Source organism: Gopherus flavomarginatus, chromosome 24, assembly GCF_025201925.1.
Source record: "Gopherus flavomarginatus isolate rGopFla2 chromosome 24, rGopFla2.mat.asm, whole genome shotgun sequence".
Classification (NCBI taxonomy): Eukaryota; Metazoa; Chordata; order Testudines; family Testudinidae; genus Gopherus; species Gopherus flavomarginatus.
In genome coordinates this window covers 14,005,937-14,032,420 of record NC_066640.1, presented here as the reverse complement: position 1 = coordinate 14,032,420, position 26,484 = coordinate 14,005,937, and the positions used below count along the sequence as shown (strand labels likewise).

General features: G+C 45.6%; 1 protein-coding gene across 2 annotated transcripts; it reads right to left on the bottom strand.

Moving 5' to 3' along the window:
* Positions 1-1,281: 1,281 nt before the first annotated feature.
* SUGP1 (SURP and G-patch domain containing 1) lies at positions 1,282-25,691 on the bottom strand. Of its 2 annotated transcripts, none has more exons than XM_050934055.1 (14): positions 25,594-25,691; positions 24,104-24,275; positions 23,202-23,305; positions 22,513-22,740; positions 20,037-20,160; positions 18,861-18,964; positions 16,920-17,043; positions 14,145-14,446; positions 8,089-8,195; positions 6,828-7,005; positions 6,395-6,501; positions 5,218-5,363; positions 3,582-3,711; positions 1,282-2,450 (listed from the first exon to the last, which is right to left on the bottom strand). In XM_050934055.1, the coding sequence occupies exons 1-14, from the start codon at positions 25,616-25,618 to the stop codon at positions 2,424-2,426; spliced, it is 1,878 nt and encodes a 625-aa protein (XP_050790012.1). In that variant the 5' UTR covers positions 25,619-25,691; the 3' UTR covers positions 1,282-2,423. The 2 variants fall into 2 exon arrangements, with proteins under 2 accessions (XP_050790012.1, XP_050790014.1); XM_050934057.1 differs by having other exon boundaries at positions 22,513-22,737.
* Positions 25,692-26,484: the final 793 nt, after the last annotated feature.

The window sequence follows — 26,484 nt, the reverse complement described above, 5'->3', positions numbered from 1 at the left end:
CTATGGTCAGCAGGGAGATCTCCTCCTATAAACTAGAAGGGGTGTATGGCAAGGCATTCTCTGTGGGGTTCAAGACTCTGGAACATGCTCTCCTTTGGTTAGAAATAGACCTGGGCACACTAAAAAGATAGTAGTTTGGTAGGATTTGGGGAGAAGGCCGAGGACGTGCTTCCTAGATGATAGAGACAGAAAGGTGTTTGTGGAGGTGGCAGGCTGAGCTCCCGTTGAATTGATCATTTGATGCTGCTGAGATGTAGATGTTGTGTTAATGGTGCATTTGGTGTTTTTAATTATTTAAATTGAAATAAATAAAAGTTGAGCCAGAGATGCCCACACAGAGGAACAAACCTTGTGTCAATGTACAGGGTGCTTCTGAGAAACAAGGCCATTGACATATTGGTGTGTGTTGAAAAAGAGGAATACATAACATCTGCCAACAGAAGAGCGGGTAGAAAAAGCAGGGTATACTCACTTTTCAAGAGAGATTTGCAAAGCATGGAAGAGTGAAAACACTTGACAGTCTCTGCAGCATTTGATTAGCTGTAGATATTTCACCAGCTGTTTAAAACAGGAAACCTGCAGAAGCACCAGTCTGCACTGCCTTAAAAAGACATCCCTAATGGCTGGCTGCGAGGGATTCTCAATCTATTATTACACCTATACTTGAAGTGAACATTCTGATAATGTGCCCATGTCCACAGCAGCCATCCCCATGGTTATGGGATTGGGCCTTCAGCCCACATAGGTAGTCACTGGAATTCAATGCTGTAAGGTAACTTTACGAAGCCCAGGTGACTTGAGCAGCAAGCTCTATTCCCTGCGGTGCTTTTGCTCTTTCATAAACGTGGAAACGTTAGGAATTTCTGCTTTGTTTCATTCACAGCCAAAGACCCAGCATGTGGAGAGGAGAAGCAAGAACAGACCAGCACACCCCAAAACTGTGAGGTCCATAAACTAAGTGCATCAACTAAACTCCTCAGGAAAGCCTGAATGTCACAGCAGCCTTAATAGCTTTGGGAGAAGCACAGCCTCACCAGTGGCCTGCCAAAATTTCCTACCTTTATTACCTAATGTTTCATAGTTATTGCCCATGTGCTGATTAGCCCCATCATCTGCAATACCCCGGTGTGCAAGCTGTAATAAGTGCACCTGTTACACTGGCGTATATCACTGCCAGGAATGGATCACGTATTTCTTAGTTGCAAGCCTGACTGCCTGTGCTTCCGAGGTGCCCATACATTTTAATTTTCCCATGATGAACTCATATCAAATTGACCAGGCTCTGTTTTTATTTTTTATTGAAAGCCAAGCCATTAACTCTACATCATTGAGAAAGGTTAACAAAAAAGTGAATCACATACTAAATGGTAAGATTTTGGTATCAGGGCAGAGGGGGCAAACAACAAACATTGGGAGGGGGAAAAGAAATCTTACAATTTGAGATGTTTTGAAAGAATCCCACCATGGGGCTATATGTCCACCCACAAAAACCTGTGGCAAGGCCACTGTTTCTGATCAGTCTGTGATAAAAAGCTGGGGGGCAGATGGGTGTGTTTGTTTACAGCCAGAGCAGAGGAGAGTTGTAATGCAGCGGTGTTTCACAGACCAATAAAAATCCACTGCCCTTTAATAATTGAGGTTTGAAGGACTGGTTCTCTGCCACCCACATCCACAGAAAGGATCGGTGGGCCTCTTGTTTTGCTGAAAGTTGTGTGTGAATTTAGTGTTCAGAAAAGTAAGAGACTTATGGAACTGGCGCTCGGCAAGTTTCCCCAGCAGGCCTCAATCCCCCACAGTGCAGCTCTGTGCATTGCTCAAGACTGTGTCTTCTACCAAGCAGAGATAAAACAAATAGGCACTGGGTTTGCAGTTTCAGCTGGAGGCCAGACTCTTTATACTTGGGACTTAATACAGGATTTGAACTCAGATCTTCAGGGGAAAAGGCTAGTCCACTAACTGATACTCACCTTTGGGGATAAAGGGGGCTGCCTCATATATATTTTCAATAAAGCTACGGCCAAGGCAGCATAGGCTGCATATCTGAGCAGCGAATGCAAAAAACACAAAAAATGTATTTCTTGGCAAGTAACATGGCACTGAGCAATAAACCAATGGAGTCCCTGAACTACTCCCATTAGTATCCTTGGTGCTCCCCTTCTGTACTGGAGAGCAGCGTACAAAAACCTCTGTTCTCACCTGCTTTCTTCTCCTTTTGAATACCATCCCAGGCCTTGTTCTGACGCAGTTGTCATGGCACTCAAGTGTGCAGTGAGTGGGCTTCTAGGCCTTTGTTCTGGGTGTAAGATGTCACTCTGACTTTAATAGATTTTACAACATTTGCAAAAAAGGATGATAATGCAGTTTTGTAACATTTCACAGTAAAATTACAACAGTATTGAAAATACTTTGTCCTGAAAACACTATCAGTAGTAAGGTCGCCTCGGATTGTTCTGTAGAAAAGGGAACAACAACAGAAGATCAATTAAAATTGCAACTTGAACAGAACAATGACCATGTGAGCTTAATTAATATTAATTGGAGGACTCCACTGAAACAGGAGGTTTCGAGGGGTGAAATCTGAGGTTTCCTCTGGAAAATTACAAATGGAATGCAACACTAAGTGCACTGGCCTGTTGGATGTAATGCATAGTCACATGCAAACTAATAAGCTTTTTGCCACAAAAAGAATGATTCCCAGCATGTTTTATGTTGAATATTCAAGGATAAACCATCAGCTTCTTTTGTGTGCAGTGTTTATACTTGGCACACAAAGCTTCCAGCTAAATGCAGGAACTTTTGTATTAAAAATAATAGAAAGGAGAGCTGACTGTCAGGGGTGTTGTGGTATTCATGATTTGATTCAACACAAGAACAGAACCAAAAGGAAAATCTCCTAGTGTGAATTGTTACAGTCATTTCCCTATGACTGTTACTTTATTTGTTCTATTAAAATGGAACTCTTGGGGATATTTAGGACTATCCTCTGATAAAAAGACACAATTCTAGTGCTTTAAAAACATTGAGTCTCACATTCTACACACCCTTTCCTGAGGTGAAGGGGTAGGTTAGACGCAGCATCTCTATTTTACAGATAGGAAAACAAATACAGGCAGGTGATTTGCCTCAGGTTGCAGAGTGAGCCAACTGCAGAGCTGGGAATAAACTCTTGGGGTATGGATCTCCATGGCTCTGCCCCGTGTGCAGTTATTTACATCAATATCAAGGCAGTGGAAACCCCAACACCCCATTTGGAACTATTTTACACCCACTTTATATTATGCAAATCACTGCACAATGGGAAGGACAAAGGAGAATGAGGCCTCAGAGTCCCAACTCCTAGGTCCCCGGGCTAGCCGGAGCCTGCCTCAGAGGGGTGCTGTGGAGATTAGTCGGTACTTTGGAAGCACTTTGAAGATGAAGGGCTATACCGTGTCCTCTCTCTTTTTACACAAGGCAAAATTGGCTGTAAAGGTAAAATATTGTTGAGCACTAATATGTCCCCCCTCCTCCCTCTTATAGGATATGGGCAGAGACACTATTTAAGCTTCATTACGTCTGAAGTGTGTTAGGAGTCACCTCACCAAAGGGTTGGGTCGGAACCTGTAGGCCAACATCATTCTTTTACGGAACGCCTCATACTCGTCATCTTCCTTTGATAGCTCGGCGGGACGATCAATCCCAAACCCAGCTCCATCCACTGCAGTGGTACCCCTGTTTAACAACAACAACAACAACAACCCTTTTCCAGTTAAGCAGATGCTAACAGGTCATCTTTCTGCGAATCAGAAGAACCCACCACCTCCTACGATCTGTCCTCTCTAACCAGGGCACAGAGACCAAGACTAAGGGACTGCCTGTGGGATGCAACCCATAAAGACAGACCTGCAGCAATCAGGTTTTGAGTTTAGAACAGTGCAGTGCTGTTACAACATTGCAATCTCATTCCTTCAAACAGCAAACTCCACTGCTGTAGTGAGAAGCTGCAGCGTAAATACAGCTCTAGTTAAACAAAGGGTTAATTAACCCTGTAACAGGGATAATTCTCAATGCTTTGGGTGTCTCTCTAGTGAAGGATCCCCTGCCCTGCTTCTTATAGCCTCTGGCAGTCAAGGTGACCAAATGCAATGATCTGGACCTTGCTTATTTAAGGAATGAGCATTAAACAGAAGGAGGTCACTGGGAGATAAATCCGTTTTCTTCCCTGTGCATCAGACAGCTCCCTTGCCTCTCCAAGTCATAGCAGACTCTGTCATCTCTGAGGTCTAAGTCATATTTTGCCCAACTCAGTGCAGTGCAGGATTGCTCCCTGCAGCATATTCAGGAAAGGGGCAGTGGAAACCTCATTAATCTGTACACAATAATCTCTCCCTACAGCTCTTGATTTCACCACTTCACCAAATAGATATTCCTGAGAGAAAGGAGCTGAAATGCTTTGTAGAGACACTTCGTCTGTGTTTTCCACTAGATATGCACAACTGTAGTTTATAAAGGACCCACTGGATAGGAAACAGTCTTAATTGCTTTCATCATCAATATTCAGTTTCCCTATAGTCCAGCATACACCACAAACAGCTGGTCATTCTGATCCACTTTGGATGCAATCACTCTTTATTATCCCAAAAACACTTGAGTAAGGAAACAGACTGATGTCCAGAGGGATGGCATGAAACACAAGCTTTCTGCTTGGTACTGACGTGGCTTTGAAAAGCAGTTGGAACCGTACCATCTCCTGGCAACTGCCTTCGATAAACAGCAACACCAGAGAGCAGCAAGTCTGCATCAGAGTCCTCCAGCGGCATAAGGCATGCATTGGACATTTAATCACATATAGCACTTTACAAACATTGATCAATCCTCACATGGCCTGTGTGCGGCAAGTAAGCACTACCCCCATTTTAAAGATGGGGAAACTGAGTAACAGAATATATGTCTCAGAGGATGTCAGTGAGAGAGTCAAGGTTAGAATTCAGAAGTTCCTGGCCCATGCTCAGATCACAGGTCATCTATCTTGTGCAAAGTAACAAATCTAATTCTGGAACCAAAAAAGCCTCTATAGGATTTTTTTTTCTTTATTAAGAAGGTTCCATGCACCATCCAAATGATGAACTACAGCCACATTTGTTCCAGCTACTTCTAACAAGCTGCGATGGGAGCATCAACACCTACCTGACAGAGAAGGACTGAATCAACAGAAGGAAAATACAGCATTTTGCTTACTTGCTGACTGGATTTTTAATCCCCTGTCCATCGGAGCCAAGCCCATCACCCTCCTTCCAGCCCATCTTCATCAGCATTTGGTAACCTATATTCTCCACGGTCAGTTTGAATTCCTTGTACTCAGAATAATCTGGTTCACGACCTTCCTGCAGGGCAACAAAAGGCAACACGAGTTACACTGCAGGGAAAGCACCATGCAGGGGAGATTAGTGTAGGCCTGGCAAACAGTCAGGGACAGTTAATAATTTTAACAAAACTTCTTGGGATCCCATTGCTAGTGCAACACAGGGGAGGAAACAGGGAAACGATACAGCATGGCAGAGCCACCCAGAGTCCAAAATGTAATCTGCAAGGCGCAGGGAGTGCAGCTCTGAGATTAAATTGAGAAATATTAGAGTTCTGAATTGAAAGCTGCTCACTGGACTGGCTCCAAAGATGGCTCTTATTTAAAAAGAGATCTTACCTCGGGCCCCAGCTCCAGTGCTGGCTACAAAAGAACACTATCAACGATGCCAGCAGCAAGCTGTACAACTATGAGTTGGCAGGAGTCAAGGACTCTGCATAGGCTTTATATTTTTGCCTTATTACACTTGTCTGGCTAAAAATTCCAATTTTCCCTGCCTGGTATTAGCGATTGCTTATCCTGCTCTGACACTGTAACTGCGGACTTGTCGGCAAGCAGTCTAAAAGCTCTGTCTGTTTCCCTGTAATGTCACTAATGCCCTTTCCCCCTTGCTGACGTGCTGTTTTGTCACCCAGCCCAGCCGGGCTTCCTCGTGGATCAAAACAGATCAGCCCCTCTCTTCTACAGTGACAAGACCCTTGGGGGATGGAGTTGTTTTTCCTTCAGTCGCCAGTGGTGGAAAAACACCAGCTTCACATAGCTGTGCTGAATCAGGACACCAGCTCTTTCCAAAGGCTGATGCCAAGAGGCTCAGCACCAAATGCAGACATTTCTGCAAGTGGATGGAGAACCTGTACAGGCTTAAAGCATTAAAAAAGACCCCAAAACCTCACTTGCAAAGAAGCTATACTAGTAAGTGTCTCACAGAACTGCAGGCAGCCTACTGTGGTAGATGGTTGAAAATGCTTGAGTTCTTTCCCTCAGTGCTACCAGACAGGTCAGATTTCTGCTGGAGAGTTCCACTGTGGCCTAGGAAACTGTCGCTCATTTCACCTTTAATGCCTTGAACGTCTCCATGAATTTCTCCAGCTCATCAGGTGGCAGGAAGTCTCCGATGAAATGCTTCCCTCTGCCCATCTGAGTCAGTTGCTCGGCCCACTCTGCTCAAGACACGGAGGGGAGAAAAAAAAAAACATAGTAATGATCAAGAGTGTCCTTTTACAGCACCTTTGACCTCAGGCTCTCAAAGTGCTTTACAAAGCATTAAGCTTCACAATCCCATGTGAAGTGGGTGTTATCTCCATTCTATGGGTGGGGAAACCAAGGCACAGAGAGGTTAAATGACTTGCCCAAGGGCACTCAATGAGTCAGTGGCAGAACTGGGAATGTCCTGACTCTAGCCACAAGACCTCATATTCCATTCCTTGGAAATCTCAGCACAGCAGCAGAACAAGAGAAAATCGAGTGCTGCGGCTTTCCCACCCACCTCGTGTCTTGTCCATTTCCATGCGTCGAAGTTGATGTTCCCATGTCCCCAGTTCATTGTCTACCTCCTCATCGCTGTCGTAATCATGCTGGTGCTGCTGAACCGCCTTTTCCCACATCACCTGCATATCCTGCATGGCTCGCTTGTGTTTCATGATCATGTCATACATCTGCTGCATCTAGGGAAGCAAAACAGCAGCCTGTTCAGTGAGGCAGCCAGTCTGTAGGCAGCAGAGTGGACACAGAGAGGTCTCTAAGTTATGCAATATAGCACATGGCTGCCTTAGCTATGAGACAGAAATGCAGGCCACAAAGACTACAAATCCCAGCAGGCAATGCTGAGTCAAACTCAGGACCGGTGCTAGGGGTTTTAGCGCCCTAGGCGCATGGCAATTTCGCAGACCCGCGCGTTGGTCCCGCGGCTCCATTGGAGCTGCCGCAGTTGTGGCTGCGGATGGTCGGCTGCTCCGGGGCTCTGGTGGAGCTGCCGCAGTTGTGCCTGCTGGAGGTCCACCGGAGCCGCGCGAGCAGCCGACTGTCCGCAGGTACGACTGCGGCAGCTCCACCAGAGCCGCGGACCAGGGGATCCTCCGCAGGCACGACTGCGACAGCTCCACCGGAGCCGCCTGCCGCCCCCTCCGGCAAAACGCCGCCCACCAATAATCCTGGCGCCCTAGACGATTGCCTAGGCCGCCTAAATGGAAGCGCCGGCCCTGGTCAAACTGCAAACAGCCTACTGCTCAGGACAAACAGGAGCATCCCCTGCTGGCATGTTTGAGAGCTGCACCCATATATTAACAATGCAGGCAGCTCCCTTTTTATGTAGTTTGTAGTTTAAATGCAGCCCTCAGGATCCCAGAAGTGGCCAGTTATGATCCTCTGAACTACAGTAACACAAATCTCAGCAGGGAAGAGAAATGACACAACAAGCCTTACAGACACTGGGCTTTAGTTGGAAGGGGAATTAAGTCCCACATGGATAGCATATAAGAGGAAAGGTGAGCTCACAGGCAGAACACTTTTTTGTTTAGTGGGGAGATGGGATTTTGCTCATGTCCCCCTATGGTCTAGAAGGTATTTCTGCTGACTACAGCATCATCTGATACTTACGAATTCAATATGAATCAAAAGGTTTTGTTTGTTCGGCCCCTGGGAAAATCTCCATTGTCTATCTCCACCCATGTTTCCTCCCCTAACCCAACCATGCTGCAATGCAAAGTGCTGCTGCACAAATTAGCTTAGAAATCATTTCCTGGCATTACCTCCTGCTGCTCCTTCAGCTGTTTCTTCTGCGCATCAGAGAGCTCTGTCACACCCACCAGTCCAACTGGTTTCCCTTTTTCATAACCAAGACCCTTGAGGTCCTGAACTGAAATAAGCAAATGTTAAAAGATTTTCAAAAAACTGAGCCAGCTGTTCAAAACAGAGGAACCACATCCCAACATCTTATCTGTTAAAATCTTACAGTCTGTTTCATAACTCCAGCATTAAGATGCTAAGCTGCACAACAACACCCAATAGAACTTTAAAGACTCTCAAAAGAAAAAGACTCATTAGGTCACACTCCACCTCCTGGCCAACTCAGAACTGTTCCCTACATTTATATTCTCCAGGGCTTTGTTCTCTCTGGTCTCAGATATTCCCCAGCTTCCCTTGGGAAACTATTCCACAGTCTTGGAGATCACACTAATCAGGAAGTCTGTTCTCTCAAGCAGGCTAACATTACCCTCTCTTAATTTAAGCTTATTTCTTCTCATTAAGCTCCTTTATGAATCTCTCTACCACAAAGAAACTGGTATTTAATTTTACAGCATTAAGTGCCCAGCAGATTTGGGCCTGTCAGTGTATTGTTCAGTACATCTATGCAGTAAATGTGCTGTGTTTACTATGTGAAGAGCTGTCAGTCATTCAGAATGATAAATGATCACACCTTTTTTGGAAATTACCACTCCCTACTACATGTTTAATTTCTCAGCTACAGATTTCAGAAGGGGCATTGCCAAGGACATCAGACCTCCTGCCTTCAAAGAGGAGACATATTTTAAGTCTCAGCTAGTGTCCCTGTTCTGCTTCACCTGGGTCTCAAGCTTCTGTTTTGAAATTATTTTACCTGCTGTTGTATTGGAAAGGCCCTGCAATTAGGTTTTAAGATCAGTAGGGCAGGGCCCTGATGATTTTGAATGGCCATTCAGTGCTGTGCGTTCATAGGGGCATTTTAAAATTGTATGATGCTCTCTCTTTAAGAAAATATTTCTGCAGCAATAAAAAAACAAACAAAAACATTCTTGGGGCAGGGAAGCCAAGATTTACAATGAAGAACAACTTTTAAGGCTAGTGTATTTCTAACTAACTGGGCTGACAGCTCCCATTTTAAATATCTAGGAGTTGCAGTTAAATATTTAAAGGATTGCAAAAAACCCCACACAAACCCTGCACTTGAAAGTACATTATGTTTTTCAATACAAGGGGGAAGGATTTTTTCCTAGTGGCTACAAGAATCTCATATTTAATGAGAACCCAGGCTATGGCTAAATGATGCTTTATTAATTATTCACTATCAATTAATTATGAAGCCTGATAATAATAGGATCATTGTTCATGACACCAAATGTCTGTGCAGATGGTAATTAGGTCCCAGGGGTCATCTCTCCAGTTCTCTCACTCTCACTTAGGGCAACTGATCAAAGCGCTTTATCCCCTTCCCTACATGGCTTTTGCCAAGCATGTCAGGATCTGGAAAATGGCGTCCTTAGCACTGCCTCCAAACAAGAACATAAAGCAGTCCAGCGGTTCATGCTCATATGGCCGAGAGCACTTGGATACTCCTATAATCAGTCTCAAGAGCAAAGTGTGTATATTGTGTTAGGCAGAAACATGGCAAGAGATTTTCTAAGAGACAGTTAGAGACAAACGGGCTCTGTGGAGTACTGAGTACGCCCTCAATTCCCAGTGAAATAACAGCAAATAAAAAAACAAATCTATGCCTAAAATTATTGGACAGAGGCCCTTTAAATACAGCACATGATTCTTTTCTCACAGGCACGAGTGAGAATCAGAAGCAGCTCCACTGAAGTCACTGAGGGAAGACTGGTGAGAGGAGAATCAGGCTCAAAATGTCCTTTGTGAGACTGGGACACTTTAGTGGCAGCCCCAAAAACATGGTCAGCCCGATTCTCAAGGAACAGAAAGCCTTTCTTTGGCTACACTGAAGAAATCCATATGACCGTCACAGAGAAGGTCAGCAGCCATTTGACTTAGCCTGAGAGTTTATGCCACCTAGAACTAAGAGCACAACACAGCTCGGGAGGCCAATGTGTCGGCACGCCTCCAGGGACAGCACTAAAAGGAGAAAGGTGAGACAGAGTGGCATCTTCCTTTCCATCCCAGACATACAGTACACGCCTTTGCTCCTCTCTGTACCAAAACTGTACACCCGGTTTCATGGAACCAACATATGACCTTGCAGCTCCAGGCCAACATGACAACAACATGCTGAAAGACCTATTGTTCATGTTTAGCTCTGTGCACCAAGGCTAATTAAAAAAATCCCTCAAAGTGACACATATTATAAGCAGGCAAAGTTGACAGAAGGAAGAAAGTCTTTGGTGCAGGTGGGAAAACTACTGTAGAACAAAGCCAAGACAGTTGCCTGGGCAACTTGTATCAACCTGTACATTGTGCAAAAGTCAGCATACTTACCTGAAACTGGACCCTGGGACTTAGAGTTATCCTGGGATCGCTAGTGCCACGCAAACAGGCAAAAGACGAGGAATTGCTCCTCAGTCTGGGAAAAATTGCTGCTTTCATCCTAGGAAAAGTGTGTCTTGCAAAACATTAGCTTTGGCCACTACAAGGTTAATGGTGCAATTTATATTTGCAGCATCTAGCGGAAGACTGCCGTAAAGTTTACCCCTATCCACATGCCTGGAGAGGATGTCTCCCCTTCCTTTCACTACAAGTGCAATCACTCCACAGCCAAAGGGAACCATTAGCTGCCTGACTTGACTCAGTATTCTGAAGATCATATTAATTATAACTAGACAGATCCAAAACAGTGCTCCACCCCCAATCCAAAGTTAGCATCAGACCTGCCCAGACGACACTCATGAGTTCTCCTGTAGTTCCCTAGACTTTACTAATTAATAGCATCCCTGTTCTATTCAGCATTTTGAATACATCACTCACTGTAGTATACAAGCTGCTAAGTGTGTAAACATCAATATATGTAAGAGGAGCATCATATCTGTCCAAAAGGGCCATACTACACTCTCCACTCCGCATGATATTGATTTAAGACTGAAAACTGACAGGGAATGAATGAGGGTATGTCTACACTACCCGCCGGATCTGGGTAGTGATCGATCGATCGGGGATCGATTTATCGCATCCAGTGTAGACGCGATAAATCGATCCCTGATCGCTCTGCCGTTGACTCTGGAACTCCACCATGGCGAGAGGCGGAAGCGGAGTCGACGGGGGAGTGGCAGCCGTTGATCCATCGCCGCGAGGACGCAAAGTAAGTGATTCTAACTCGATCTAAGACACGTCGTCTTCCGCTATGCTATTCTCATAGCTGAAGTTGCATATCTTAGATCGATCCCCCCCGCAGTGTAGACCAGGCCTGAGAATTGATAAACAGTCCTTGCCTAACTGTCCAAGGCTCCAAAGCAGCAACATTTGCTAAGAAGATGGGGCTGAGGAGGCATGGACAAGAATCATCTAAAGCACGTTTTGCGGCTCTAACTCCAGCAGGGCCATGGCTATAATTTGGTATTCTAGTCATCTGTCAAGTTAAAGATGTTAATTCTAGAAGAGGATTATTCCATCTGAACCAATAAACACTTTCCCTGCAGAGCATTACCACAGTGTTAAAGGTCAGTTTCTTATGACTGGCAGATTGCCATCTTTTCTTTTACTTGACACAATGCCCTGTGGAAAGTGAGCATGCCACCTGTCTAATTAAGAGGAAGCTAACACAGAGGTTAAAGGAAAAAGCAAATGATTTTAGCAGGAAGACACAAAGGAATGTGCAGCTGTAAGATTCTATCAGACCCCAAGTGCAGCATGATGCGCAAGGCAGGAATTCACTTATTTTATTATGACAGCATCTGCCCAGCTTTGGCTTTTTAACTTTTTTTTTTAAAAATGTAATAAAATAGATAAACGAAGGTGTGACAACCCACGTAGCCTGGCTTTTACACACTTTAGATTTCTGTCTCACTAGGAAAAGGAACATAAGATCAGACCAGTGGTCCATTTAGCCTGGTATCTCATCTCCCTCCACACAGAGCTGGTTGAAACTCAAAATTTCCATTTTGCAGGATTTTGACATTTTAAAATTTGTTTTAATTCCAAACTGTATCAGTGCTAAACTGTTTCATTACAACACAAACAGGAGACACTCATCTAGAAAAGATAAGATGTGTCAATGAGTGCTAAGTAGCGGCTGCCCTTCGTGATTTTAAAAATAAAATATCTCAACCATTACTGATGTCGTAAAATAATGTAAAAATAAAAAAACCCCAAAAATAAAATTCTAAATGAAGTTTTCCAAAATGAAACATTTGTTGTTTCAAAATATCCCCCCTTCCAGGAATTTTTGTTGAAATCAACATTTTTTCCAAGATGCTTAGATTTCAATGGAAACAGGGTTTTTGATCAAAACATTTTGAGGAAGGATGTTTGACCAGCTCTATTCCTGATCCCTGTGGCCATCAGCTGACACTACACTACACTTGCCCTTTATCTTGGCCGTCCAACATTATCAATGGCCATGCAATTATCCAGTCTCTCTTAAAACCCAGCCACAGTACATGACCCAATGACTTGCTGTGGCAGTGAATTCCACAGGCTGAACATATGCAACTGTGAACTCACTCTGCAGCTCAGAAAGACAGTAGAGCTTCTATTATCCTTACCACTTCATCTGCCCTATTATTACCTCCTGCAAAGAGGACAATACTTCCGCCCTCTATAGTCATATCAATACCCCTCCTGTAGTTTGTTGGCTCTTCTCTTTCCATTACCTCCCTCATCTCTGTTCTCTTCTTCCTCTTTTTCTCTGTCCTAGCCACATCCTTTCCCCTCATCACACTAGACAGGCAAAGTATTCAAAAACAGGCTCTTAAGCTGCACCTGAAAAATGCCAACATTCATCAGTTGCACTTGAAAGTCATGCATTCACGTACACATAGCCAGCTCACCATCTGACTCATTACCTAGCGACACATGCATACATAGGACATAAGCGTTTAAATTTTGCAGGCACAGTAAGAGTGCCTCTATTGGAAAGAGTCCTCTCCTATCTGATCTGAGTTGCACCCCGAAAGGGGTCTGCAGCATGCTGTCCTGAGAGAGAAATCACAATCCTGGATCAGCGTGCAGTCCCATGACTTGAAATAGGCCCTGGAAACCAAAAATTGGAAACTGGCAGCTTCGCTTGCATCCCTTAGTACAGTGGTTCTCAACCAGGGGTACGTGTATCTCTGGAGGTATTCAGAGGACTTCCGGGGGTATATCAACTTATCTAAAGATTTGCCTAATTTTACAACAGGCTTCATAAAAAGCACTAGCGAAGTCAGTACAAACTAAACTTTCATAGACAATGATTTGTTTATACTGTTCTGTATACTATACACTGAAATGTAAGTACAATATTTATATTCCAATTGATTTATTTTATAATTATATGGTAAAAATGAGAAAGTAAGCAATTTTTCAGTAATAGTGTATTATGTATTTCTGTGTTTGATTTTGTAAGTTTTTAAGTGAGGTGTAACTTGGGGGTACAACACAAATCAGACTCTTGAAGGGGTACAGTGGTCTGGAAAGGTTGAGAGCCAATGCCTTAGAGCCAGGAGCAAAGCTGATTATGTTCAGTTACTTTTCTGACCGTCATCATCAAAGAGAGTATAGAAGAGCTGCCCAAGGATGTTAGCCTGCCATGGGGAATAAGCAGAGTTCATATTTCAATATTTGTTTTCTGACCGTCTCTATTCCTGACGTGAAATAGCCCTAAATAGCATGGAGGCTGAGGCTATAATGAGCTACAGCTCAGCAGAGTTTTAAAGATAACTGGAAAGCGATAAGATCCCAATCCCCACTGTCAATGAGATAAGGTGGTTTATCTGGATTTGCACACCCGGAGAGTTAGCTGCTAGACATAGCTGAGCGATAGAAGGTTGCTGACTGGGCAGATTACAACAAGAGATAGACTCGCAGGGTATCCTGTTTTGCAGAGCCAACTGAGTTAGGACAGATCACAAGCTACCAGGAAAAAAAAAAAAATCCAGTCAATCCCAAATACAGAACCACTAACCTGATAATGGGGAGGGAGAAGAGTTCAACCCCTGCTGGGCAAGCTCTGGGGGGGGCAAGTCAACCTTTTCCTCCTCTGGCCCCCATCTGCTCTTCCTCCTCTTTTTAGGAGCGGCTGCAGCCGGCTGTTTAGAGGAAGCTGGAGAGGATGATGACGATGGTGTGGCCTCAGGAATGCTCTTGTGTTTCAGGCTGGGTTCCGGCACAAAAGGTGTCCCTATGGAGTTGCTCTTGGCCTTACGGAACTCCTCCAGCTTCTGCCGGTAATACTTGTAGCCTTTGCTGTTTGGTTCATATAAAAACCTAAGTTTAAAAAAGAAAAAGCTTGGTGTGCAACAGTTCAATTTAGTGATAGGTCTAACAGTGACCTGGCCAGGAACTCTCCTCCCGACATGTGCCTGGAAATACCTCCCGCCTTCTTCAAACCCACTTCTTCCACTTCACCCCTGGATACTTCTCTCCCCATTTGCCTGTGGTGCAAGTTAGCTTGTGAGCCCCTTGGGGCAGGGGCTTTATCTGCTGTTTGTAAATGCACCACGGCTAATGGTTACAATACCATAGAAATACAGAAAAGTAGTAAGAAAGTGGTTGTTCTGGTTAGGTATCTGATGCCTTTTCAAGATCACATTGTCAGTGGAAACACAAAATCGCCCCCACCCCTGTCCGCCCACTATACTCCACACAGCCTGTTCCAGTTCACAACAGACAAGTCTTCACCTTACCAAAGAGAAAAATGGACTAGTGGTTAGAGCACACTCCCACTCAAGTATTCAAATCACCAGACAACATCTTACTGACACTAAGAGTCATCTTATGTAACCCTTTCCCTCCCCCACACCCAGAGCTCATTGTCATAGGCTGTAACCTCATGCACAAATAATGTCTTTTCCCTTTTGGGTGGAGGGAAAACCTATTTCAATCTCTGTGGGAGGAATAGGAAGTGTCTGCAATCTAACAGCCACACAGATTCGACACACTCAGATTTGTTACAAATTTATCCACTGCTTCCCCCATCCCCTTTTCAATTTAAGTATTTTAACATAAAACCTTGACTCCCTTCAAACTTCCCCATCCCTCACCCTTCGGTGGATCAGTTCATTATTGGATACAGCCTCTCATCAGGAGACTGTTGCGTTCTTGCAGGAGAACATACTCAGTTAGGTAACAGGCCCTTTCCATCTATAACGGCATGATTCTACATAGGCATATGTACACGTCTCTGCTGTATTCTAAATTCACCGAGGTGTGACCTCTCACTCCCTAACTCAAACAAAACTGCTGCATACTTCAATGGGCATTGTTTCAGGGTAGAGAGTGGAGTGCAGGATCAGACTCTCCATGAGCAATACATTAACTAACCCAAGCAGCAGGCCCAGATGAGATTCCCAGCAGGGCTTTAAGGGAGTTAAATGACAAAGTGGCTCAGATGCTGGCACGTCTGTCTGATATGCCACTCAACACAAGGGAGTGGGGGGCTTCTGAGGGCAGGATGGTAGCCAATATAATGCCAAGATTTCAAGAAGGAACAGGCTAATTAAAAACTGGTGAGTCTAGCTTCACGCCCATGAAACCTACTGTAATCCCTTGTAATGGCAGAAACGATGAGCTGCTTGGGTGAGAAGAAAAACTAGGCAGTTCCAAGTGGGGGTTGTGAGGAACGGGGTCTGTCAGATAAACTGATGAGAAATTTTCCAAAGGGTGGAAGAGGGGCTCTTCCTGGAATTCAGTTAAGGCACCCTACAAAGTAGCAGTGAGTATCAGCAGCAGGTGGAAGTCATGGGTGAAAGGAAGCTGCAGGGAAAGGTGTAAAGGATCAGAATCAATACTAGTGCATTGCCACAGAAGGGAGGAAGTGAATGCACAATTAGGGAAAACAGATAGCAACATATGCCACTCAGTTTGTTTAGACTATTTTCTGTTCAGAAATGGCAGTCTTGGGCTGTGATTTGGGCTCTAGGCTTGGTCAGCTACAGGAGTGTCCTGTAGCAAGAAATAAGCAGAATGACAGCTGCGAGTGCTTGCACTGGAAAAGGGGCGACCTATCCGGCACAAAGCAGTGTCCATTATTTATACACGTTTTGGGTGCTACCGTAATACGTGCTGAACAAGACGTAGAGGGGAGATAGCACCAGCACCCAAAATGTACAATCCTATGCCCTGATCCTCCAATGAGCTTTGTGCAGAGGGACCCCTGTACCCATGCAGAGCTCACTGGAGAATCCGGGTCTAAGACAACAACAAGACACTAACGGGAGTGAAATGGGATACAACATGCACGGCAAGGGATCAGGTGATGGCAACACATGACTCCAGTGCCATGATATCTAATACAAAAGAAGATGAAATAATAAATATTGACTCATTTCTAGCAGCCATTGAAGCAGCAGCGGGTCTAAGGAGCAACATGAATGAGCAGAGGGTAAAAGATTCCGGAAGTGTGTTCCATCCACAGGGAAACATGAAACAGAAGTGCAGAGACTGCTGCAGAAGTGAATGCACAGGGCATCGATGGAGGTAGCACTGTCTGGCAAAGTGGAAATAGCAAAAAGTAAAGATCAGACTTCAGGACAATTAAACCACATTAACATGCAGAAATATGGTGTTAAGTGGTTGGAGCAGGGGCCTGCGAAGTCGGACTCCTGGGCTCTATACCCAGCTTTGCAATATAATCATTCTGCAGCTTGTATCCTAAACCTTATTCACAGGGATTTGTCCCCTGTAAACCCTACTAAAAACAAACAAACATGCATACTCGGCTGCAGGCTTCTTCCTTTACCTGAAAGCATGGTTCTCTCGGTTGTTCTGCAAGGCAATAGCTTCCACATCTGGACCCCCGTCTGCTATGAACCTGGCCAGCTTCTCAGCAAAGTTCTTGGTCTCTTCCTCCTCTGGGGGTGAAACTTTAAGCAGGCTGTCAATACTGGGCCCAACTCACACACCCAACAGTCAAAAGCCTATCTGTTCTACGGACCCCAAGAGTGGAATAAGGGCAAGAGGAGTAGTTTATTTTTAAGAATAATGTAAAGAAACACAAACGGTCAAGAGTTCATATCACTGGGTAAGCGGTGAGGTATCAGCTAGCACGATGGCTCTGCATCCAGGGGAATGGCCAGGACTTTCACACACTGATTTTCTGCATTCCAGGGGGCAGGTGAGAGTAGGTTAATACACAAGGCAGCTTTCCCCTTCCAAACACCCATATTTGTCTCTCGTACCTAGGAAGGCAGCTAGTTTTGTCTTCCTGTGCTGGATATTTGCCAATATCAGAGAACCGCAATGCAATCGGTCATCTCTAGTTAAGGCCCCCACTTCTATAATCAGTGGGAGCTTTGCCAGGATTGCAGCCCTCAGAAATGAGGGTGACAGGTCAGATGTGAGAGCGAGTGGTTTGCGTTACTCTCATTGTTGCGCTTTTGCTGGCCAGTCTAGGGGAAAAGGGGAAAGCCTTGGTCCCACTCTTACCTGGCGGAGGGAGTTACTGCAGCCCTAGTCCCACTGTGCAGGGAAAGCTCTGACCGCGAATATTGTCAGAGCAATTCCCCCTTATGAACAATCAAAAAGTATTTTATTTACATACAACTGCCTTATAAGGTACTTCCCATCTTCAGAGCACTATAGCAACAAGACCTAATAGTTAGAGCACAAGAGTGGGTGTCCAGGCGACCTGACTCGCTGTCTAGGCTTGGGCACATCAGCACATTTCCTTGCCTCAATATCCCACCTGCAAAGGGTGGATAATGCCGCTTAACTGTTAGGGTGCTGCCAGGATTAATTAATTGGGGTTTTCAAAGCACTGTGGACCTAAAAAGTTCTATAAAAATCATTGCTACTGTGTGTTAACTAATAAACCTTCAATACCCTGCACTGGTAAACAACATTAATCCCTGTCTTTACAGATGAAGAAATGGAGAGGAGAGATTAAGTGATTTGCCATGGCCACACAGGAATTCTGTGCCAGAGGCTGGATTAGAAGAGAGATGTTCCTGACCTAGAAATCATGCTCAGCTCACCAGGCCACTCCCTTCTTTCCAAAATATTTAATATTTTGCATTTCACTGCCCAGGACATTCATTCACTGGCAGATCATCTGCTCCTGCTGCTTTTCCACCTAAAGCCACAATTCCCAATTTGCAAGAACTCATCTGTTGGCTGTGGAATTGTGATGCAAGCAGAATGTAATGGCTTTCAATAGGGAATAAGCAGCAGAAACAGAGGAATGAATGTTGAAGAAACAAATACCTTGTTTCCATCTTGACCCATGTAGAGTAAAGTTGTAAAGCAACTTTCAGAGTTGGAACATCATTTTCAGGACCAAACAATGCAGAATCTTCTTTCTTCTAGCTCACTTTCTTGAAGATGTTTGGGAAATACTAGGATACTCTTCCTCCACAGGAAGCAACCCTGCACGCTCTCAGTGTGTTGAACTCACACTGATTTCAATGGGACTTTCATGCGTGGAGAGCTCCCAGGATCAGGCTCTCTCAGGATTCAGGAAATGAATATAGCGGCATCAGAGATCGATGCCACGAAACATCACATTTTGTGACAGTGCTTTACTTACAGGCAGCAAGAGACCAACAGTAAGACTGAACTTGCTGCATATTCCACTTGGATTGGTTCTTAAAACGTCTAACGAGCAGTTATAGAGAACACTGACAAAGACTTTCTGATCTACACTTCATGATGGACAGGTTGTGCTCCCGACCCCCTCATTTACCTTTCTGACAAGAGGACGTCTGCAAACTCTGATTCTCTTTTTTCATCTCTGCTACTTTCTTTCTGTAGTAGAGGAATTCCCTGCTGTTCTTATCATGTAAAAATCTGGAGTGGACGGGAGAAAAAAAGTCATTAACGCATGATTTGAGTTGTTAATGTTTCTGCTCACTTAGCACACAAAAAAAGGCTAGACTAAACAAAATCAGAAGATAAACTACTCTGGAAATATCTTAAATGACTCCATTTATAAATTGTATAGCATATAACAGTGGTTCTCAACCAGGGGTCTGGCACTCCCAGGGGGCGGGGAACGACAGCGAGCAGGTGTCAGGGTGTCTGACAAGCAGTGCCAATGTTAGACTTGCTGGGACCCAGGGGAGAAAGCCAAAGCCCCACAGCATGGGGCTGAAGCCCAGGACCCTGAACCCCACCACCCAGGGCTGAAGTCAAAGTCTGAGCAATGTAACTTTCAGGGGGTCTCTGTGGCGTGGGCCCCAGACAATTGTCCTGCTTACTCCCCAAACATCAGCCCTACAGAAAACCAATTATTGTGGCACAGGTGGGCCGTGGAGCTTTTATAGCATGTTGGAGGAGGGGGTATTCAGAAAGAAAAGGCTGAGAACCCCTGGCATATAACACTTTATACCTGTAAATCTCACAGCACTTTAGGAAGTTAAGCAACATTAGCCCCATTTTACAGATGGGGAAGTGATCACCAAGCAGGCAGAGAGGAGAGAACCTATGGTCTCCTGACTCCCACCCCAGTACTCTTATCCGCAAGACCACAAGAGCATAGCGAGTCAGGGCTCCTGGGTTCTCCTCCTAACAGCTACTGATTTGCTACATGTCCTCAGCAACTTCATCTCCTCTCTATAACTCAGTTTCCCCATCTATAAAACAAGGCCAATAACACTCAGCTACCTCAAAGGAGATAGTGAGACATAACTGATTGGTGTTTGTAAAGTGCTTTGAGATCCATGACTAGAAGGCTCTCCAGATGCACAGAGTATTCTTATGGTACTTTGTGAAAACATAGGAAGGAAAGGACACCATAAAGATCCAACCCCGCTCCTTCCAGAAGATCACAAAGCCCCCGCTCTATGCATGCAGGGCCTAGGTTCTTCACCTAGAGATATAATATCCTGCTTTAGCAAATGAAGGTTGCCCCCAAACTTACGAAAATGCTGGATTATCCTTGTAGTCTTCCATAGCGACCTTTTCTAATTCTGGTCCCCCTTCGGCCACGAACCTGGCCAGTTTTTCCACCACTTTCCGGGTCTCTGCATCCTCTGGGGGTAAAACTTTAAGCAGGCTGTCAGTACTGGGGTTCAACTCACACACCCAACAGGCACATTACTTCTAAGAACCATAGTGGTAGACAAGAGTGGGATGGGGATGAGGAGAAAAATGATGAAATGGGGATCCAGTCTTACACAGCTGCACAAGTTACAAAGCTGAGTTGTTCTCAGGCCTTACCCTCCCAGTGGGAAAGGAACGATCTGACTAGAACCTTTTATGAGAGAAAATATAAGACCTGGATTCCTTCTAGTTTAGGGTTCAGTTGTAATTTTCTATGTAATTAGCTACTAACAATTCTAACACACACTCAAAGGGGTGAGGACAATGTGGCTGTTTTTAAAAAGAATGTATTGTTCATGAAAGGGCGCAGATTTCAGCTCCCGAGATGTCACTCTTTATCCACATACCAGATAGTCTGGGCAGTGGGAGCATGCACTTCCTCACGCTGCACCTGCCAGTGTGCCTTGAGGACCATTACTAGAGGGGAGAGAGCTAACTCTCTGAGAAGTTACCCTTTGGCCTCTCTGATGAATCTGCCAACAAGGGGCCAATTAATCTCAAGTGTCACAGGAAGTCCCACAAAAGACACATGTTCACTGGGAACTAGATAGAGACCAAACAAATTTCACATTGATAGCTATTCAGTGGCTTGATTTGTCAGCACTGACCTAGACTAGATTTGACCCAATGACCAAAAAGCTCCATTATCCTAGCACCAATCCCATTAGCCACTTGGTCTCCCACACTTGTTTTCCAGTTGTTGTAGGGATGTTTAATTCCTGCCTTGGTTTCTACACTGTTATGTGCAGATCTGCCTGAGATTTTGCTTAAGTTTCTGCTGGAAATAGCAATAAGGCTGATCCCATATAGCAAAAAGTAGTCTTTCTAATGCATCACTAAGACCATTTCACAGTTTGTTAAATCACATAAAACAAAGCCTAGTTAGAAGGTCTGTAAATATGCCCAGACTGACTGCTTCTAAACCATTAGTACACATCATGAATGGAAATTCAAGTTACTAGCTGGGAAGCAGGGCTCAATAAGTTTCTGTAAGATCATCTTGGCCCAAAATTTAAGTGAGACTTTCTGTTATTTGATATGCTGCCACATTCTTTATTCTCTTTGATGTTCTAACCTAATCAAGGAGTCATAGGCCTGGTCTACACAGGCAGGGGAATTGATCTAAGTTACACAACTTCAGCTACGTGACTAACATAGCCGAAGTCGACCTACTTAGATCTACTTACCGCGGTATCTTCACTGCGGTAAGTCAATGGCTGATGCTCTCCCGTCGACTCTGCATGCGCCTCTCAACCTGGTGGAGTACAGGAGTCGACGGGAAAGTGCTCGGTGGTCGATTTATCATGTCTAGACTAGACGCGATAAATCGACCTCCGCTGTATAGATAGCTGTCTGTGGATCCAGCAGGTAATGTAGACAAGCCCATAGATCTCAAGGCCAGAAGGGGCCATTGTGATCATCCAGTCTGACTCCCTGTAACACAGGCCATAAACTTCCTCAAAATAATTCCTAGAGCTTCTCTTTTAGAAAAAGGATCCCATCTTGATTTAAAGGGTAAAAAAAGAAGTTCACAGTCAAGATATCCAAAATGGTGATTTCCTAATGAAACTCTGGAAAGATGGGAGGGCTTCACTTCTATCTGATCTCCATAACATGCTTAGTGTTCAGAAAGCCACTCCTGAAGAGGGAGCCTTTCATTTTCAACGATTGAAACAAACCAGATGTGTGTCAAGATTACATTTTTAAAAAAGAATTGTGCACCATTCAGCCTGCTTTCCTTAAGCGAGCTCAACTAAGTGGAGGAAAGCTTAGAACACATCCTTCCCCTCCCCTACTCCTTAGAGAGTGTGAATTTTGTAACGGTGAAAGGTGCTGGCTTGACAGCTCTGGAGAAAATAATCCTCTATTCCCAGCACAGGCAATGATAGTGGGAGCTTTCTCCACTCTGGCTAACTATTGTGTATCAGCCCCAAACTGGAGGAACAGGATTCTAAGGGTGAGGTGGGAGTTCACTCTCCATGGTCCAGTAATTCAATCCTCAGCCCCTGTCATGGCCAATCAGTGTAAATTATAGTGTTTATATTTTGTGATGCAGACATCTGCCAGTTGGGATCTGGGCTGAGAAGTACCAAATCACAGCACATGAGAAAGTAAGATCTTTCCAATGAGAAAGCATCAAGCAATAACTTTTCCCCATAAGAAAGACTGTAAACTGAAGTCTGAAGGAGCATTAAACCAAGCTGTTTCCCATCTGAACCCTTACTGATAGCCTAACTGAACCTGTGTGCAAAATAAATAAGAGGTGAACTTCAGTTTAATAGGATGCAACTTACTTTTAATTTCCAACCATTGCTCATAATCCTCCTCTTCATCATCATCTGGCGACTGAAACACACTGAGGCGGTTAGCAACTGGCATCTGTTTGGAATGGGAGTAATTCTTCACTTGGTTCACCATGCTGCTCGCGCCCAAGCTGCAACGTTTCCCGATCAGGATGGGTTTCTTTCCGCTGCTTGAAGCGGAGGTGTTTGCAGAAACGTTGCCAGAACTTGGGGAAGCTTCTTAGAAAAGAAGAGGAGGAAAAAAATTGGTGTAGCCTTTCTGATTTCACTGAGTAGTTTGCATAGGGCACCAATATGGTTACCACAGCGAATTGTGTTTAATTTTAGGTTTACAGGTATTTGTTGGTAAACACCAAACTCAGCCAGGCAGCTGAGTTTAAGGAAGACTAGGGTCTCCTGGAAACGTTAAGAAAATGCATTTCAAGCTGGAGAACACATCTTGTTAAATACATATGGTAGCAATGCAAGCTTCTGTACAACATACTGCCTCACCAAGTCACGTTCATCTCAGTTTAGAGGGACTACTTCTATTTCAGTATTTAAAGTAACCAATGTTAGCAAACAGTTTGCACTCTAACATTGGGCTCTTCAGTGTAAATACACCTTTAGAGAAGCTCTTGTGCTGCTGGTGTCACAAAGGAGAAGAGGGAGGACTTCTTGTTGCTCAAGAGTTAACTTACCAGTACTTGATTTTTCCTTCTGCAGCTTAAGAAACTGCTGGAGAAAGCTGCCATCGTTGGCAAATTTGTTGGAAACAGAGGCTTCGCTTTCACCACTTTCATCTCTAAATAGAAAAAAAGAAGAAAACGAGGTTAGATGCTTCATGTCCTTCCTTGTAGCTCAGAGAGTGAAATAAAATGCCAATAATTGCTAATCTCTCAAGGTGGAAAGGGACTTCCTAATCATATAGCATTTTAAAAACATTAGATACTAATTAATCTACACAACACCCCCGTTAGGTATTAGTAATCCTACTTAATGGTTTGGAAAGTGAAACAGGAAGTTGAGTAAGTCACTTAAACCAGCAATGAGTCATGGTCAGAGCTGGAGTTAGAATTCAGGTGTTTCTGACTCCCAGTCGAATGTTTGGACTATGTCTCTCTCACTGTACAAAATGCCCCTAAGTTTTCTAAAGCTCCACAGCCACAGAATTTGCTTATTATGGAATTATCTGTGCATCCCATATAGTTCATGCCCCACCCTACTAAAACAGGGCTGCTGCTAGTGGAGTTTCTGTATCATTTCCCTGAGCAGCATTTGTTCAGAGGACTACACTAACCAAACCACACTAGAGACTAACCCCACAGTAGTTTACAAAACAAGGTTTACATAATACAGGTATCAGGCACAAAACTCCGGGTAAAACATACTAGAACTCTGCTACCAACAATCATATTTAATTGTTGTTGCTAGCTGCTCAACCATGCACAATACTTTAGAAAGGAGAGAAGACACTGAAAGCTGCCTAGCATTAAAAGATATTTAATTGTACTAAAGTTGTGGGGGGGTTTTAAATCACAGTCATGTATGTAATGGTTTCTGAAACAAAATTTAGTGACAAAACCCCATGATTCTTACGCACTCATTGAGCCGAGGGGGTTGTTGGCTGGCCAAGTGATTCCGTTTTGCTTGCTGCTCCATTTTGGCCTCAATTTCTTTCTTCTTTTGTGCTATCAATTCTTCCTGATGAAGGATATTCATATTCATCTTCACAGATTTAGATGGTGTAACGCCAAACCATCTGCTAGCTTTTCCTGGAGAAACAAAGTGGGATCAAAAATAAAACCCTATTCTTCCCTTTATGAGATCATCTAGAGAATTATTAGAGTGCTTATAAATAACTGGAGGGGCAAGAGAGAAAAACCAAACAAGCCACGTTCCCACTTCTGCTATTCCTGACTGTTATGCCATCTGACTAGGGGACATTTGGGAAGTCCTTTAAGCTCTACCTCAGAGTTGGTCTACATCAGGGGTCCCCAGTGCAGTGCCCGCAGGTGCTATGGCGCCCGCCGGGGCATCTAAGAGCATCCGCATACTGGCCGGCAGATGAGCATCCGCCGAAATGCATCCAACAAGCTGTGTCATCCAGAGGTGTCGCCACCGAAACGCTGCCAATTTTTGACAGTATTTCGGCGGCGATGCCTCTGGATGATGTTACTTGTTGGCGGCATTTTGGCACCAACGCCTATTGACGTTGATGCTTGTCTGCAGAATTTTGGCGGATGCTTGTCTGCTGCCACGGTTCTCCATGGCTCATTGGCGTTGGGGACTACTGGTCTACATCTACAACTGAATTTGACCTAGCTACACTGCTCAAGACTGTGAAAAATTTCACATCCTGTACAACATGGTTAGGTCGACCCAAACCCCACTGTAGATGCAGCTAGAGCAACAGAAGAATTCTTCCATCAATCTAGCTACTGCCTTTTGAGGCTACAGCAATGGAGAAACCCTTCCATCACTGGAGTGTCTGCACTACGGCAGCCTGGCTGCAGTGCTTGCAGTGCAGACACCCCCTTAGATTTGCTCTCTCTAGCAGGACAGAGCCGCGAGACTTGACCTACATTTTGTGAGTGCTTTGGAAACCGTCAAACAAAAGGTGTTACAGAAAGACAGAGCATTATTATATTCAGCTAGAGACTCTCACATAGGAGATGACAGTGCTTTGCCTCCCAAGCCGAAGGGCTCTGCTGTGCATGTATCAATCACTTTTTAAAAGCCTCCCTCACTTGTACAATTACAGCTTCGCAGCCAGAGTGCCGGGGGCGGGAGGCTGGCTGCTGACCTGCTCAGCGGGGAGTCGGGAGAAAGGCTTTTCCCTTCCAGGGCTGGGCTGTGACGGAGGGCAGACCCACGGCAGGCGCCCCGCCAGCCCTACCGCCCCTCTGGACTTGATGCCGGGCTCGAGCCTGGGGAGGGGCGGGGAGAGCGGACTGGGGCGGAAACCCCTGAGCCAGACCAGGAGCTCAGCCCCCTGCGACGGGCCGGGCCCCCTCCCGGGATCGGGGCAGGATCTGGGCCTCTCTCAGACAGGCGGGGGGGGGGGCTGGGCTGCGGAGACAACACTGGTACCTGGAGCATCCCGAGAGTTGTCCATTTTGATGTCGTTATCCCACAATGCAACGCGGTAACCTGGGCTTATGGGATGGAACTGGGGGGGAGGGCTAATACGCCGCAAAGGCGCCTGGGAGTTGTAGTCCTAAATCCAGAAAGCGGGAGGCGGATGGGGTGGGGAATCTGGAAGGATTAAAGGTCATCTCGCTTCCGTATGTGGCCCAAGATCCCATCTTCGCCCCAACAGCCAGATTCGGCCTCGCGGGTAGGGCTGAAGAGAGGGACTACGGCTCCCATGAGACTGCGCGCGGGAAGTCCCGTTGAGAGCGCGCAGTTCTCGCGCGATTTGGCGAGGCCTCCAAGGAGGCGGGGGAGAAGGGGAGTGAAGAACAACATTTCCCATGAGCCTGTTCGCGCGGAACAGGCCCTCCTCGGACGTGAGTGCTGCTCCCCGGCGTCCGCGCGCGCGGGATTTGCTCTGAGTTCTCGCGTGACCTATGCGCGCCGGGGCCGCCATGGCCTGTGAGGCAGGCTAGCGACTCCATCTCCCATGCGCCCTTGCGCGGGCAGCCGCTCCCGCCCCCGCGTTGTGGCGGCGGCCCTGAGATGGCGGCGGTAGCTGGGGGTGGTTCGGGCTCGGCGGCCGGGGCGGCCCCTCAGCAGCAGCAGGCGCCGCCGCAGCAGGCGGCGGGGGGCGCGGCGGGCTCGGGCTCCGGGGAGGCCGGCGGGGGCGGCGCTGGGGCTGGGGCCGGGGCGGGCTCGGGCGGCGGGGCCGGGCCCGGAGGCGGGGGCGAGTCGTGGTACCTGGCGCTGCTGGGCCTGGCCGAGCACTTCCGCACGTCGAGCCCGCCCAAGGTGCGGCTGTGCGTGCACTGCCTGCAGGCCGTGCTGCCCCGCAAGCCGCCGGCC